This window comes from Vombatus ursinus, unplaced genomic scaffold (genome assembly GCF_900497805.2).
Source record: "Vombatus ursinus unplaced genomic scaffold, bare-nosed wombat genome assembly UNPS02009205.1, whole genome shotgun sequence".
NCBI classification, from domain to species: domain Eukaryota; kingdom Metazoa; phylum Chordata; class Mammalia; order Diprotodontia; family Vombatidae; genus Vombatus; species Vombatus ursinus.
In genome coordinates, this window is record NW_020948983.1 from 56,414,173 (window position 1) to 56,431,130 (window position 16,958).

General features: G+C 40.4%; 1 protein-coding gene across 1 annotated transcript in view; it reads left to right on the forward strand.

The window, feature by feature from the left end:
* The window catches only part of MAP2K1 (mitogen-activated protein kinase kinase 1), a 104,053-nt gene that overhangs the window by 80,798 nt on the left and 6,297 nt on the right, over positions 1–16,958 (forward strand). Inside the window, exons 6-8 of the mRNA XM_027852039.1 lie at positions 7,399–7,523; positions 12,348–12,549; positions 13,865–13,929. Coding sequence (XP_027707840.1) covers positions 7,399–7,523; positions 12,348–12,549; positions 13,865–13,929 — 392 coding nt within the window. The remainder of the gene's footprint in view (positions 1–7,398; positions 7,524–12,347; positions 12,550–13,864; positions 13,930–16,958) is intronic.

Genomic DNA, 16,958 nt, shown 5'->3' on the forward strand with positions numbered 1-16,958 from the left:
CTGAAAACAGTTTATGGAACATAGGGGGATTGTTTTTAAAAAGTGTTTGATGGAATTTACTTGTAAATGTGTCTGGGCCAGATTATTTATTTATTTGGTGAGTTAATTTATGTTTTCAAAGAACTTTTATATGTATAATTTGATTTGATCCTTAAAATACCCTTCAAGGTATGTATAACAGTGATAATCCCATTTTACACTTGAGGAAACTAAGGCCTAGTGAGGTTCTAGTCCTGTCTCTTTGACTAGCTAAGTGACTGAGAAAGTCTCCTCACTTGATGGGCCTCAATTTCCTCAAGGGAAAATAAGTAAAGGCCTATTTAAAAAATTTTAAATTTTACATTCTTCCTCCTTTAGAGGAGTGGGGTGGGTTTAGCTTGGGTAGATCTGAAACTTCCTCTTACCTCAGTCGTAGTCATTCACCTAAAGGTCATTTCTTTTGTCTGAAATCACTTTCCTGACTCAGGAGAGGAGAAGGAAAAAGATCTATGCCTAAATGGCTCAAGGGGAGCCCCTTTAAAGCAACATTGGTCATCCCACGGGCAGGTGTGTAGGTCTGGGGTGATTTTTGTTGTAGAAGTTGTGCATTGTTTTCATAGGTTGAGAGGAATGAGGGTTTACAGGCAGGGCAAGCACCATGAGCAAAAGTTTGAAATACTTGAGAATGAACATGGTATGTTCAGTAGAGAGGCCTGTTTGGCTACAGTGAAGATTGCTGCTTCCAAGTACTAGGAGATGAGGTTGGAAAGGGAGGGCAGGGCCAGATTGTGGACTCTACTTCCACATCTCTCACATCCATATCACTTGCATTTGGACTTGTCTTTGCACTCAGACCACCACCACTCTAGATCACAATTCCCTCATCACTCTCACTTAGATTATTGAAATGGCCTCTTAATTGATCTCCCAGCTTCCAGTTTTTGCCTTTCAGTGGCTCCCTATTGCTTCTGGGATAAAATGCAAATTCCTCAGCTTAGGAAGCCCTCTAGACTCTGGTTCACTCACCTTTTCCATACTTATTTCACAAAAATCTACTTCCCAGGCAAACAGACCTACTTGCTCTTTCCCAAACTTGTCATTCCATTTGCCACCTTCATACTTTTGTATAGACCCATAATTCAGTCCTTCCTCCTCTCCTGCTTAGAACCCTTAGCTTCCTTTATATCTTAACCAAGGTGCTCTCCTGTAGGAAACTTTACCTGCATTACAGTTTTTCCTCTCTCCTTTTTCATTAGTGTCTCACATTATCTTGTATTTACTTAGATGTATACGTACTATTTCCCCAGAAAATTATAAATTCCTCAGATACTACCCCTCACACACATACAATGAGAACCTCAATTCTTTATGGAGAAAACTGAGGACTATTTGACATGATCTCTTTCTTCTCTTCTCTTCCCCAAACCCCTTTACATCATTCTCCCCCTCTTCTTCCCTTCCATGTCTGACAGTGAGGTGGCTCTTCTCCTTTCCAAGGCCAACTCCCCTACATATGTTCTCGATTTCATCCCTTCTTTCTTCTCCAGCAGATTGCATCCTTACTCACTGCTCCCCCTACACCCAATCTTCAACCCTTGTTTATCTATTGGTTCCTTCCCTGTTGCCTTTCGACATGCCAAAGTCTTTCCCATCCTTCAAAACCTTTACTAGATGCCACTGTTCCCTTAGGCTGTTAATCCTGGGTCTCATCTTTTTTCAGGTAAATTCCTAGAAAGGCTGTCTATACTGACTACCTCCACTTCTTTTACTCATTCTTTAGCCCTTTGCAGTTTGGCTTATGATGTCATCACTCAACTGAAACTTCTCTCTCCAAAGTTATCAATTATTGCTTAATTGCCAGCTTTGATTGTCTTTTCTCAGTCTTCATCCTTTTTGGCCTCTCAGCTTCATTGGACCCTATTAACCATGCCTTCCTCCCAGAATCTCTTTCCCCTGGGTTTTCATGACTTTACTCTCTGCTGGTTCTCCTTCTGTCTGTCCTACTATTTTGTTGGATCGTCATCCAGATGAGGATCCTTGTCCGTCCCTAACTGTGAGTATTACTCTCAAAGCTTTGTCCTTTTGCCCTCGTCTTCTCTCTCGGTGCCTTTTCTTTTGGTGACCCATTAAGCACTCCCATGGATTTAGTTATCATCTCTATGCCACTGACTCATGTTTATATACCCTGTCCCTAGTCTCTTCGTTGAGCCATATCACCAATTGTGACTTTCAAACAATGTATGCTGGAGATATCTCAAACTCAACATAGCTGAAACAAGACTCATCTTTCCCCTTTAATCCATTTCTCTTCAAAATTTGTATTTCTGTTGAAGGCACCACCATCCTGCTAGTCACTCAGGTTTGTAACATTGTCCTTGGCTTCTCATTCTCCTTTACCCCACATATCTAGTTAGTTGCTACATTTTGTTCTTTCTTCTACCTTCTTTCCATTCAACACAGCTACCATATTAGTCCAGGCCTTCATTGCCTCTGTCCTAGATTATTGCCAACAGCCTCCTAATTGGTCTTCTTCCTCAAGTCTGCCCTACTCCAAGCCATCCTTCATATTGCTGCCAGTGTGATGTTTCCTTAAGTGTAGATCTGACCATTTCACTCCCCAGTTAACTACAGTGGTACTGTATTAACTCAAGGATCAAATATAAACTCCTTTGTTTAGCTTTTTAAAATAGTCCCTCATAAGTCTAGCCCCAGTCTATCTTTGCAGTCTCATTGGCCATTATTCCTTATTCCATACCATGCTATACTGCTAAACTGGCCTTCTCTCTGTTCCTTACACTCCATCTCCCATCTCCCTGCCTTAGTACTGGCCCTTTCCTGTGCCAAGAATACACTACCTCCTCACCTGTGTGTCAAAAAAATCTCTCTCTTCCTTCAAGATTCAGTTCAACCACCACCTTCTACATGAATCTTGTCCTGATCTCCTTAACTGCTAGTGCCCTTCCTCTCTATTTAACTGATTTGTATTTATTCCCTTTATATTTATTTGGTCTATACTTATAGATGTCTTTGTTGTCTTTCCTGTTAGAGTAGAAGCTCTTTGAGGAGAGAAATGGTTTCATCCTTTGTATTTGTATGCCTTGATAGTCTTATTCTGATTTGTATGTGTTAATAATTGGTGCTTTTTAAAAAAAAATTAGTATTTTATTTTACCCCAGTTATGTGTAAAAACAATATTTAACATTCGTTTTTTAAAACTTTGAGTTCCAGATTCTCTCCCTTCCTCCCTCAATATCCCACCCCCTCATTGAAAAGGCAAGCAATTCAATATAGGTTATGCATGTGTAATCATGCAAAACATTTCCATAATGGTCATGTTGTGAAAGTAATATAGTACAAGAAACAAGAAAAAAAAAACCTTAAGAAAAATAAAGTTTAAAAAAAAAAGGATGCTTCAATCAGTATTCAGACACCATCAGTTCTTTTTCTGGGGATGATAGCATTTTTCGTCATAAGTCCTTCAGAGCTGTCTTGGATCATTGTATTGCTGAGAATAGCTAAGTCATTCACAGTTGATCATCTTACAGTATTGCTGTTGCTTTGTACATAGTGCATTTCACTTTGCATCAGCTCATATAAATAAGTCTTTCCAGGTTTTTATGAGAGCATCCTGCTCATCATTTCTTATAGTACAAGAGTATTCCATCATAATCACATACTATAATTTGTTCAGCCATTCCCCTATTGATGGGCAACCCCTCAATTTCTAATTCTTTGACCACACAAAAGAGCTGCTGTAAATATTTTTGTACATATAGGTCCTTTTCCTTTTTTTTTTTAATCTCTTTTGGGATACCGACCTAGTAGTGGTATTGCTAGGTGAAAGGGTATGCATGGTTTTATAGCCCTTTGAGCATAGTTCTAAATTGTATCACAGAATGGTTGAATCAGTTCACAACTCCACCAGCAGTGCATTAATGTCTCATTTTTCCCATAGCCCCTCCTGCATTTGTCATTTACCTTTGCTGTCCTAATATAATTGATGCTTAATAGGTGTGGGGAAAGGACCTGAGGTCAGAAGCTGATTGATGGATCTAAGTAGTGAGGTGTTGGAAACCTGGAGTAGGTTATTGGATATAGGTTATAAAGGATAAAAAAGATGAATGTATCAAAGATAATTTAAAAGTTTCAAGCCTAACTGAGAGAATAGTGGCAGCCTTCACAGAAGTGGGAAAGTTGGTGTGGGCAGCATTAGACTGGGAATCGGGAAGTTGGGATGACCCTAATCCCAGCACTGCCACTAACCAGCTAAGGTGACCATGGGCAAATGACTTACCCCCTATGGGCCTCATTTTCCTCATCTGTAAAATAAAGAGATTAGACTAAGTGATCTCTTAAGTTTCCTTCCTGTTTTAACATTCTATAATGAGTAATTTGACTTTTTCTGATAAATTTTTGTTTGAAGTGATAGAATATTCAAGTAGAGCTCTACTATATGGAGGCCAGGGTCAGATATAATAGATTTGAGGGTCATCAGCCTAGAGGTAATAGTTAGCTGTGAGTCAGGTTTAATTTATAAAGAGAAAAGGTATGGGAGAAGAGATATGGCTGGCATTGGAGATTTCCTTTACCATTTGACTCGTGAGAAATTTACTTCTGTAAAGGATGCTTTTTTTTATTTTTTAACATACAAGGGAGAACCGTGTAGTTTCACTATACAATTTGATACCTGGTTACATACTGTCTTACAGTATATCTAATTGTTAAGTGTATTACTTTCCTTAGCTCAGGTGATTGAGGACAAGGGCAGCATCTTGCATTTCTCACAGTATTTAGAAAGAGAGACAGGGACAGAGCCACAGATGCGAGATTTGTTTCAAAGGTAGGATTTGATAACTGAATGTGACAGGTGAGAGAGAAATAAAGACTCAAAGATAAATGCAGGATTTCAAACATGGTAGATTAAGTGAATATAAGCGAAGCCAAAAGGAGAAGCAGATTTAAGAGGAAAGATAATGAGCTCAGTTTAAGAAATGATGAGTTTGAGATTCTGGTGGGACATCTAGGTCTAGCTGCCCTGTAGACAGTTGCAGATGTGTCTGGATAGACTGGAGATAAAGACTTGAGAAGCTTATCATCTGCAGAAGTAACTACAGTATATGGGAGTGAGACTGCTCAGGGAGAGTGTAGAGAGAGAAAAGGGCCACAGAAAGATCATTGGAAAAGAATCTGTTGTCAGGCTTCCCTATTGCTTACTATTTCAAGTTTAAACTGCCCTGCCTGGCATGCAAGGCTCCCATAATCTATTCCTATCCTATCTGTACAACCTTATCTCCTGCTGTTGTTTAATATACACACTTTAAGATAGTTTCACCATTGTCCCCCAACATGCCATGCTCATTCCTGATGGAATATAAGCTCCTTGGGGTCAGGAACTGCAACATGTGAATGAAAATAACAAAGAAATGAAACTAAATGCTGTGGAATTAGAATGACCACCAGTCGTGACCCCAGAGGAGATATAATGAATGTACTTTGTTCCTTTTGTTCAAGAGGCTGGGAACAATAGGTGTGGGATATTGTACATGCTATTAGATACCATCCCCTGTGGGTAGATGGGTTTTGCATAATAATTTTTTTCTTTGTTTCACTTGAGGGTAAGAAGGTGGGGAGTAGTACATACCCAGAATTGACTGTGGTGTAAAAAACAAAAGGCAACAATAAAATGTAAATTCTATTCCTCCTTCAGAGGTTTGTTACTTCAGTTCATGAGCTTGTTTTAAAAACTTTTTATAACTGTATTTCAGTATAACTGGTTTACTTTTTAAGCCTATGTATTTTATTTTATGCATTGAAAACATTGTCAGAATGGGTCTGTCCATAGGCTTCATCACACTGCCAAAGGGCCCATGACACAAAAAAGGTTAAGAATGTCTGCTTCAGAGTCTGATTTAAATCTTAGCTCCCTAAGAAGCCTTTCCTGCTAATCCAGCCCAACTCCTCTCTCTTCTCTGGGTACCTTTTGTACTGAGTCAAAATCCCGTTATTTAACACTTAATTATTCTCCTGTTATTCCAACTACATTACCACCTTCTTGAGAACTGGAGGATGCTCCACAATATTCGTTTTTCTTCTGTATCACTCAAATTGATCTGCATTCTAGTAGAGTTAGCTGGTTAATTTGTAGATAGAAGAAGGGTAGTTGTGCACTAGAAATGGGATTTGATTTTGTGATTCCTTACACCTGGATGATGTGTGTGTATTGTCAGTGTTTCTACCAGGTAAATTCCATATATTCTGTCAACCCAGGGTTCTTGTTTTCCTTTTTCACTCTGGAGAAACCTGTGTAAACTTTCCAAAATTAATGTTGCTTCACAACCTAGATGTTGAAGCAAGACATAGATGTTGGGAATGTAGGGGATGTATTAAAACCATAGGTGCCTGGGGGCGGCTAGGTGGCTCAGTGGGTAGAGCACCAGCCCTGAAGTCAGGAGGACCTGAGTTCAAATCCGTCCTCAGACCAAACACTTGACACTTACTAGCTGTGTGACCCTGGGCAAGTCACTTTACCCCATTGCCTAAAAAAACAAACAAACAAACAAAAAAAAACCATAGGTGCCATATCCACATACTGGATATTTGAATTATTTTAGCTTAAAATTGTACCAAGATGTTTGAGACACCCTGTATATGGAGCCTACTCTCTGATCCCATGTAGCTTGGGACTATTTACCTCACTGCTTGACTTACAGTAGCATGGTTGGACAAAAGGAAGCCTGAGCTGAGAGTTGGGATAACACTCTGCCCGCCTTGACTGAATGACATAATAAATGTGAAAGGGACTTTGAAAAGTGAAAAAGGAGGGCAGCTAAGTGGCGCAGTGGATAGAGCGCCGGCCCTGGAGTCAGGAGGACCTGAGTTCAAATCCGGCCCCAGACCAAACACTTGACACTTACTAGCCGTGTGACCCTGGGCAAGTCACTTAACCCCAATTGCCTAAAAAAAAAAAAAAGTGAAAAAGGGGTATCCCAATAGAAAGTTGTATTTAGTAGTACCAGCAACAGTGAAGAAAAGGTCCTTTACCAAAAGGGTCAGGCTGTCTGGGTGATTTTTTTCTTTATATTTTTTTCAAAAAAACAAGAGATACTTTGTTTCATTAACAGTAATGCTTTTAAAAACAAAGCTGATAGACATGTTTTTGCTAGAATTAATGAATTCCTTTCTTTAGTTCTTCCAAGTCAGACTTCTCAATAGAGCTGTAAAAACAAAGGATTCTTATCTTTCAGAAGTTTCTGATATAAGACCACGGGAAGGATCACTCAGAGGATCCATTTTTGTTTCTGATCATTGATTTTTAGGAATGTCGCTGAGTTCCTTTGAGCAATGGTAGTCACCTTGAGGTGGTCTGGCTTCTTCACTATCATATTTACAGTTTTCTCTTTTTGTCTTTTCCCCCCATAGATGTCAAGCCGTCCAACATCTTGGTGAACTCACGCGGGGAAATCAAACTTTGTGACTTTGGCGTCAGTGGGCAGCTGATTGATTCCATGGCTAACTCTTTTGTGGGCACAAGGTCCTATATGTCGGTATGGACTGCTGGTTAATTTGCTTCGGCTTCTGGCCCAGGGCTCTCAGTCAGGAACTGCAACTGATCATCCCTTGGGAAACCAGAGAGCCCTGTACTGAGTGTCCTTACTTTTGGAAGTTCTTGGTTTGGGGGGCAGGACTCCTGCTTCCCAAAGAGACCATAGAATGAGGTTCCACTATTGTTGCCTTTGGGGACTTTGCATTATATTCAGGGAAAACACGTTAAAGAGTAAGATCAGAGGGGCAGCTAGGTGGCGCAGTGGAGAGAGCACCAGCCCTGAAGTCAGGAGGACCTGAGTTCAAATCCAGCCTTAGACCAAACATTTAACACTTACTAGCTGTGTGACCCTGGGCAAGTCACTTAACCCCAATTGCCTACCAAAAAAAAAAAAAAAAAAGAGTAAGATCAGAAAAAACACAAGTACAAAGAGGATCTCTAAGTTAGGTACTTGATTAGGTGACTTCTGAGGTCCTGTTTAGCTGTATGATCCATGCAATACACAAGCTATTATAATGCACAATGGAACAGAATAAACATCCACTACAACTGGGTGAGAATTATTTAATCACAGTCTAATTCAATCTCTCCTTCTACATTACTCCTCCCAAACTTACTCCTCCACCCCTGTGTTTTACCAGACCTTCATACCTGTTTTCCTCCCCTCCCCTCCCAATTTCAACTCCTTAAAGTCTATCCTATCCCTTGTCCTCTATTCCCTTGCTCCCTTGTACCATCATGAAGAGGAAGCAGCCAGCAGCCAGCAGCCATGCTAACTGGATCCAATCTCTGCTAGGCCTCTACTGTAGGGAAGGCAATCCTTTTATTTTGCCCTAGTAGATTCTTTAAGAAGAAAAAAAAGTTTTTATTGATGTCGCCTGTTTTTTACATCTTATAATTTCCCCCAGTATCCCTCCCCTCTCCCAGACAACCATCCCATATAACAAATGGTATTTTAGGGGCAGCTAGGTGACCCTGTGGATAGAGAACCAGCCTTGGGGTCAGGAGGACCTATCCAGCCTCAGACACTTGACACTTACTAGCTGTGTGACCCTGGGCAAGTCACTTAACCCCATTGCCTAGTGCACCCGCACCCCCCAAAAAAACTAAATGGTGTTTTAAATGTTGTATTATATTTTCAGTTTTTGTAAAAATTTCCCAATACATTTAAAATATTTTTCCATCACTTTTTTTAGATTTTAAAAAGTTGTATTTTCATTTTGTTACAATTTTTCTCCCTTACCCCACTCCATTATACATATGAAGTCATGTAAAACATTTCTGCATTAACCTTGTTCAAGGGGTGGGGAGGGGAAGCAAGAGAAATAAAAAAAGGGGAAAAAAACATGCTTCATTATGTACTCTGAATCCATCAGAAGTGTTCCGCCTGGAGATGGATAGTATTTTAAATCATGAGTCCTTTGGAATTGTGGTGGGTCATTATATTAATCAGAGTTACTAAGTCTTTCACAGTTGATTTTCTTTAAAATGTTGCTCTTAATGTATATGTTGTTGTCCTGGTTCTGCTCACTTCACTTTGTATAAGTTTATAAAAGTCTTTCCAGGTTTTTCTGAAACTACCTCCCTCACCATTTCTTACAACACAATAAAATTCTATCACATTCACACACCATAATTTGTTCAGCCATTCCTCAATTGATGGGCTTCTCCTCAGTTTTCAGTTCTTTGCCACCACAAAAAGAGTTGCTTTAAACATTTTTGTACATATGGGTACTTTTCCCTTTTCTTTGATCTCCTTGGGTTGGTATAGACGTAGTAGCAGTATTGCTGTGTCAAAAGGTAGGCACAGTTTAATAGCCTTTGGCATAGTGCCAAATTGTTCTCCAGAATGATTAGACAGGTTCATAGCTCCCCCAACAGTGCATTAGTGTCCTGATTTTTCCTCATCCCCTGCAGCATTTGTCATTTTCCTTTTCTGTCATCTTAGCCATCTGATGGGTGTGAGGTGGTGCCTCAGAGTTGTTTTAATTTTCGATTCTCTAATTATTAGTGATTTAGAGCATTTTTCATATAACCATTGATAGCTTTGATTTCTTTATCTGACAACTGTCTTGTTTATATCATTTGACCACTTTTTATTTGAGGAATGAGACTTATTTTTATAAATTTTGTATAGTTCCCTATATTTGAGAAATGAGACCTTTTTAATAGAAATTTACTGTAAAATTTTTCTCAGTTTCCTGCTTTTCTTACAATTTTGGCTACATTGGTTTTGTTTGTGCAAAATTTTAATTTTATGTAATCAAAATTCTCTATCTTATCTCCTATGAACCCCTTTATCTCTTGTTTGGTCATGAACACTTCTCCTATCCAAAGATCGGACAGATAGTTTCTTCCATGCTTCCTTAATTTGCTGGTGTTATCATACTTTATGTCCAAATCATGTACTCATTTTGAGCTTATCTTGGTTTGGGTGTGAGATGTTGGTCTATTTTACAATTTTTGTCAAATAGTGAGATTATGCTTATTCCTTCAATTTATTTTTCTTGGCTTATTGCTGTAGGTAGCAGTTTAGTACAATACTGAATATTAATGGTGATAATGGACATCCTTGCTTCACCTCTGATCTTATTGGAAAGGCTTCTAGTTTATCTCCATTATAGATAATGCTTGCTCTTGGTTTAGATAGATACTAGTTGAAATTTTTAGAAAAGCTCTGTTTATTCTTGCGTTTTCTAGTGTTTTTTTTTTTAAATAGGAATGGGTGTTTTCTTTTGTTACTAATTCATTATCACATTTCATTTACACTGACTTTGGGTATATCCCAAAGCTCTATCCTAGGTGCCCTTTCTCTAGTCTCTCATTTGATCACCGCATTAGCACCCGTGTATTCTGTTCTTTCTGTATAGATGACTCCCTGATCTGTGTATCCAACCCAGATCTCTTTCCTGAGCTCTAGTCTTGCATAACCAACCATCTATTGGACATTTCCACCTCAGTGGCCTATAGGTACCTGAAACCCAAAATGTCAGAAATTGAATTCATTGTTTTTCCCACAAACTGATCCTTTCTCCAGACTTCCCTATTAACTATGCAGGGCACCCCGGTCTTTCCAGTCACCCAGCTTTAAAACCTCTGTGTCATTCTTCGTACCTCATTCTCATCCTCCATATCCAGCCACTTGCCAAGTCTTGTTGCTTTGATCTCTCCCACATCTCTCATAGATGGCTCCACCTATCCACTCACAGCTGCCCCCCTAATTTAGGCCTTCATCACTTCATCTGTATTACTGCAGTTCATAAACCCTTATTGACCAAGAATTGAATCTTTTTTTTTTAATCATTTACTTGATGACAGTATTTTCATGGTTATTTTCTCAGTCTCACCATAGCTAATACCATATGGGAATTGTGAGAGAATCTAATGGAAAAAGTTAAAGTGTTATCAAAATGCATAATCGTCAAGATAAGTTATTTTCTAGATTTAAAAAAAAACATTTTAAATTTGTGTGCTTGTGTAAGAGAATGTAAAGGCTTGCAGAGTGCTTCCTTTACGACATCCCTATCAACTATGTATTTCAGGTGTTATCCCCATCCTCACAATGATACAGCTGTCAAGCGTTTTGAGGCAAGATTTGAAGTCAAGTCTCCTGACTCAAGTCTGGTACTCACTACTATGCCACACTGCCTCCTGGTGGTGTATTCTTTTAAAATACCTTCCCAAGTACCTTCAGTGAGCATTTATTAAGCACCCACTATGTGCCTGGCACTGTACTAAATGCTGAAGATGCAAAGACAGTGAAATAGTACTTGCCCTGAAGGAGCTTACATTTTCTTTGGGGAGGGAGGACTACAGTTTATTATTTAATTCTTTCAGCAGTCCTGTGAATTAAGTAGAGTAGATGTTATGCCCTATTTTATCAGTGAGGAAGCCAAGATTCAAAGTCTTCCTTCCATTGCAATACAGTGTCCCTTCAGAGAATTTTAGGCCCCTTTGTCACTTCTGAGACCCAAATACATCTGAAAAACCCAGGCAGCATGACTCTTCATAATAATTCTTACCTTTTAAAATGGTGTGGCCATTGGCAAAGAGGTGCTATAAAGGCAAAGCAGATGCCCAGGACTGGGGAAGCCATTTTCAAGGTACACATCTGACAGGTGACCGATGTCAAAGGCTGCTCTGAGATTTTCTGCTGGTCAGCTGATCCAAAATGGAGCAAATCAGAACACTGAGGTTAGGAAGACTAATGAGTCAGAGTTGGCGGCACCAATCAGGACTAGCAGAGCAGAGTATTTTAGGTTGAGAAGATAGCCAGAGGTCAGAATGTTGAAGGTCATCAAAGGAGGAACAGAACAGGAATACATCAATGGGTAGTAGCAGAGAAAGGACTGAACTGAGCCTGTTAATAGAGGCAGCCTTTTACACAGTCATAGAAACTTGTGTGTCTTTCTTGTTTAAGTGAGATCTCTTCCTGAATTGGTACTGGGAAGTTTTAAAAAAAAAAAATCAAAAGTCAAATACCTAGCTATAGAGAGGAGAATAGGGGTAGTGTGAACATAGATAGTTGTTTTTTTTGTTTGTTTGTTTGTTTTGGTGAGGCAGTTGGGGTTAAGTGACTTGCCCATAGTCACATAGCTAGTGAGTGTTACATGTCTGAGATGGGATTTGAACTCAGGTCCCCCGGACTCCAGAGCTGGTGCTTTTATCCGTTGCTCCACCTAGCTGCCCCTAGATAGTTCTTAATAGCAGTCTTTTGTTCCTGGGGTTAGCACTTCTCTCACTAGGGCTAGGATATTTCATAAAATTATTAATATTATTATTCATGATGACAATGATGTTTCTCTCTCCCCTCCATCTAATACAGCCAGAAAGACTCCAAGGAACTCACTACTCAGTACAGTCGGACATCTGGAGCATGGGGCTTTCTTTGGTGGAGATGGCAATTGGACGATATCCCATTCCACCACCAGATTCCAAGGAGCTAGAACTGATGTTTGGCTGTCCAATGGAGGGAGATGCTCCTGAGACGTCACCAAGGCCAAGAACTCCTGGGAGGCCTTTGAGCTGTAAGTTTCCCAGAAATGTCTAGCTGCTCAGAATTAGGGAATCTCTAACTGGCTTTGGCCTCATTCAGACAAAACAGCAAACATACTAAATGTTTATTATGTACTAGGTGTCATTGCAGTCACTGCAAAGACAGTGTTTGAGAGACAAAGATAAAAGTTATATTCCTATCACATCAAGTCTGTCACCAGTGACAGGCGATCATAGAATCACAGACCTGGCAGGAGCCATGAAGGATATCTATTCCAGTCCCTTCATTTGTGAACACATGAGGCAATGCGGCAAAACAGAGAGTACTGAATTTGAGTTAGATCTCCTGAGTTAAATTCTGCCTGAGAACACTTACCCAGCTGTATCATCTTGGGTAAGCCATTTAATTTTGGGGGGGCCTCAGTTTCCTCATCAGTAAAATGATAATGACAATACTTGCTGTAACTGCTTTATAGAGTTGTTTTATGATGATGAAACGGAAGCCCAGAGGAGTAACTTTCCCAAGGTCATAGGTAGGAAAAGCAGCAAAGTGAGGATTTTTCCCCAGTTTCCTGCTTCCAGATCTAGTCCTTAGGGGGTCCACCCCTTCCCCGGGTATATTCCAACACAGGGAGAGCCAGATTGTGGTAAGAGGATGCAATCGCCAGAGGCCAGGTTAGGGTGCAGTTCAAGACTATGGGACAGGTAGTTGGGAGACTCTGTGTGAAACGCTCTCCATCATAGCTTAAGAGTATTTTTTATAGATCACAAATGGACCTGATATTAAGGGAGGTTCTGTCCCATCAGAAGCTTCTTCATTTACTTTTTGCCAGACCAGGAACAAATCCCAGGGCTATACTGAGATCTCCCAGTCTGATGGGATTGACATAATCCCTGTTTTCACGAGGGCAGTGCTTCAGGAGCCCCACAGGGGCCTGTATATGGCAAGAAAGGCATAAAGAGGTCATAGTTGAGACTAGTTTATCTGACCCTGAGAGTACAGGTGGCTGTGAGCTGCTACATCTAATGAGAATGGTCCTGGATGAGAAGATCCGATGATGAGTCTGTTTGGGAACTAAGAGGGCTATTGTCCCATGAAGTCTTCAGTCCACCAATAGTCTTTCCCCCTGTTGCATAGCAAGCTACCCCCTCTGCACCTCCCATCCCCATGTCCTTTCCCCCTCATATTCTTGCCTTGACATCTTTTCCTTGAGACAGGTATGTTCTATATTCTGACCTTTACTTTTGTCTTTATTATCAAGGGGAATGTTACCCAGGGAGTTTTGTTACACAGTGATAAAGTGACTTCATCTGATAAACCCATTTTTCTTTCTCTAAAATTTGCAGCTTATGGAATGGATAGTCGACCACCTATGGCTATTTTTGAGCTGCTGGATTACATAGTCAATGAGGTAAATACAGCATGATTTCCAAAGTCTTGGAGTGTGGGAAAATAAGGGCAAAAAACAAAATAACTACTGGGTAAATAGTGAGTTGTTGAGATGTCTGGGGCAGACTGAAATTCTTCTACTCAGCAGTCTTGGCCTGGTTCATGAATAATTATTTTGGAACTAACTAGACTCTGGCGATAATTCTAGAATCTTTTCCAAATAGGAAGCCTTTAGAACATCTCTAGTCAATAATGGTAGTGTCTTATAAATCATAGATCATCTGGAGTAGACTGAGAGATTCCCAGTGTGCTTCTCCAGGCCACACAGCAGAGCCAAGAGTAAAGCCCAGCTGTGCTCAGCACTGTCCCACCAGTCTCCAGGAGATTATCCAGAGGTGCTTCGTAAAGATAGGCTAGCTGGAATAGGGTCCAATTATGGAGGCCAATGTGTCAATAAGAACTTAAACTTAATGCGGAAGTTCTGGCTCCCTTGGATGAAAGGGAACTTGAATCTAGAATCACTGGTTAGTGGTTTCTTTCTTACTTTTGGCCATTCTTTCCTCCCCTGGACAGAAGAGACAGTTCATGATGACTGATCTATCTTCTATATATCTGCCTTTCTTTGCTGGGTTTCATCCCCAACCTCGGTTTGGATTTATTCACCTGCTTTAGTCTTTCCTTTCTCCTTCCTGACTAATAATCATGCTCTCACTGCAGTGACACTGTATTTCATCATGGGCTGAACTTTGGGTTTAGCAGTTTTTGTTGTTCAGTTGTTTGGGTCTGTCTGACTCTTTGTGACTGCGTTTTGGATTTTCTTGGCAAAGATACTGGAGTGGTTTGCCATTTCCTTCTCCAGCTCATTTTACAAATGAGGAAACTGAGGCAAACAGGGTTTAGTGACTTGCTTGGGGTCACTTAGCTAGTATGTATCTGAGGCCAGTTTTGAACTCAGGTCTTTCTGACTCCAGGCCTGGCACTATCTATCCACTGCACCACTTAGCTGCCCCTAGCTGAAGCGTGGGGCTTTCTTTGGTGGAGATAGCAGTTGGACAATATCCCATTCCACCACCAGATTCCAAGGAGCTAGAACTGATGTTTTCTGTCTAGTGGAGGAAGATGCTGTAGATACACATTAAAATGCATTTACTCTGTGATTCTGTCTGAGTCTATAGCGGTTTTGAACTGATCTAGCACCATGACAGCATTGATACATGTTCCCTCCCAAACTCCTGTCATTTTTGGTTTATTTAACCATAAGCACTGGCACCTGACAGGCATTCAGGCGAAGTGGGCAACAAATGGGGAAAAAAACCCCAAACCACTAGTGTTTCAGCTTTCAGTCTCATCACATTATCTTCTAGTCCTTAGCTATTGATTACATCAGGACCATCCTATTCCCTATATGTCTTGGACAGGGGTGGGGAACCTGCAGCCTCAGGCTACATGTGACCTTCTAGGTCCTTGGGTGTGGCCTTTTGACTGAGTCCAAGTTTTACAGAACAAAATCCTTTTATTAAGGGGATTTGTTCTGTGAAGTTTGGATTGAGTCGAAAGTCTGCACTTGACTCGAGGACCTCCAGGCCAAACGTTCCCTACCCCTGGTCTAGGAGGTTGCTCTCACACTGAGGCTGAAGAAATGAAATTCATGAACTGTGCTAATGAGAGGTGGGTGTAGATTCTGGTTCATTGAATTTTTCAGAGAATCCCAAACCCTCCTTCTACCTTAGTGCTTCAACCTTTTCCACCTTTTTTTTTTTTTTGGGCAATTGAGGTTAAGTGAGGTTAGGCAATTGAGGTTAAGCCCAGGGTCACACAGCTAGTAAATGTCAAGTGTTTGATCTGAGGCCGGATTTGGACTCAGGTCCTCCTGACTTCAGGGCCAGTGCTCTATCTACTGCACCACCTAGGTGCCCCTCCTTTTCCACTTTCAAGTCCTAATGGAGCTCTTACCAGGCCCGATGTGATTTTTCACAAGGGTGATGCTTAAAAAAAAAGTAGTAATAGTGAAAATTCAGTTATATAGAACTCTTGCCCAGCTAAAACTATTGATTCAGTTGTGCTTAACTTTGAGAAGAGAGACAAATTAGAAAGAAAGGAATAAGTATCAGTTACTTTATTTAGAAATGTGACATTTAAGAGGTTCAAGAGGCAAGTTTCTGGGTAATTAGTCATTTTATTAGTAATGCTAGCATATTATTAATAAAAGGGGTCAGTAACACTCAAACGCCAAAGACCCCTCATGGAACCCAGTCAAAGCTCATATGCCCTTGGAAGGGTGGGTATTTTGAGGGTGCCAATTAACTCTGGTTAATAAATAATGAGAAAGAATGAGTATTATAATCAGAGGTACACCTATTCTAAAGAGAGGCTAAGGGACATGACTTTGATCATGTCATTTACTTCCAAATCACCCCCTGCCTTGGGCAATTTAATGAAAAGAATTTACCTCCACCTAGACTTAAGCAGGGCACCATGGGCTTCTCCACTTGTGTGGGATCTAAACAACATTGTCAAGAAAGTTAATTCGGTCTCATCATTATCAGTGTCCTTCAAAGACTGAACAATCTGCAGGCTTCTGAAAAAATCCTGATCTTAATTCAACAATTTATTAATATGAGAGAGAGATAATAACTTCTCTCAGAAAGCAACTTTCTGGGTGTGTCCTAGGCTAGTGCCTCTTCAGCCTAATCCCTTACCTCCCCACAGGCCTGGGCAGTGGTAGGGATGCCTCTTTCTAATGATCCCCTTGAGGCACTAACCTCAGTTAGGGAAGGCACATATCAGTCACTGATTGGGCATTCCTTATCTGTCTTAGTAGAGACGTTTTCAGCAATAAGAATCAAAACAGTTTTCTGCTTTACTTTCCTGAAGGTTAAAATTGACTGTACAGTCTCCTTCTCCCTAGCTCACTGAGCATTTTGTGACTAGATGTTTTATTGTAAATACCTTATGTTTGCTGAGCATGCTTAACATCTCATATCTTTGTTCTCCTGGCAGAAGTGCTAACGAGCAATTAAATGACCAAAAGTTAGGTAATATAGAAGGAAA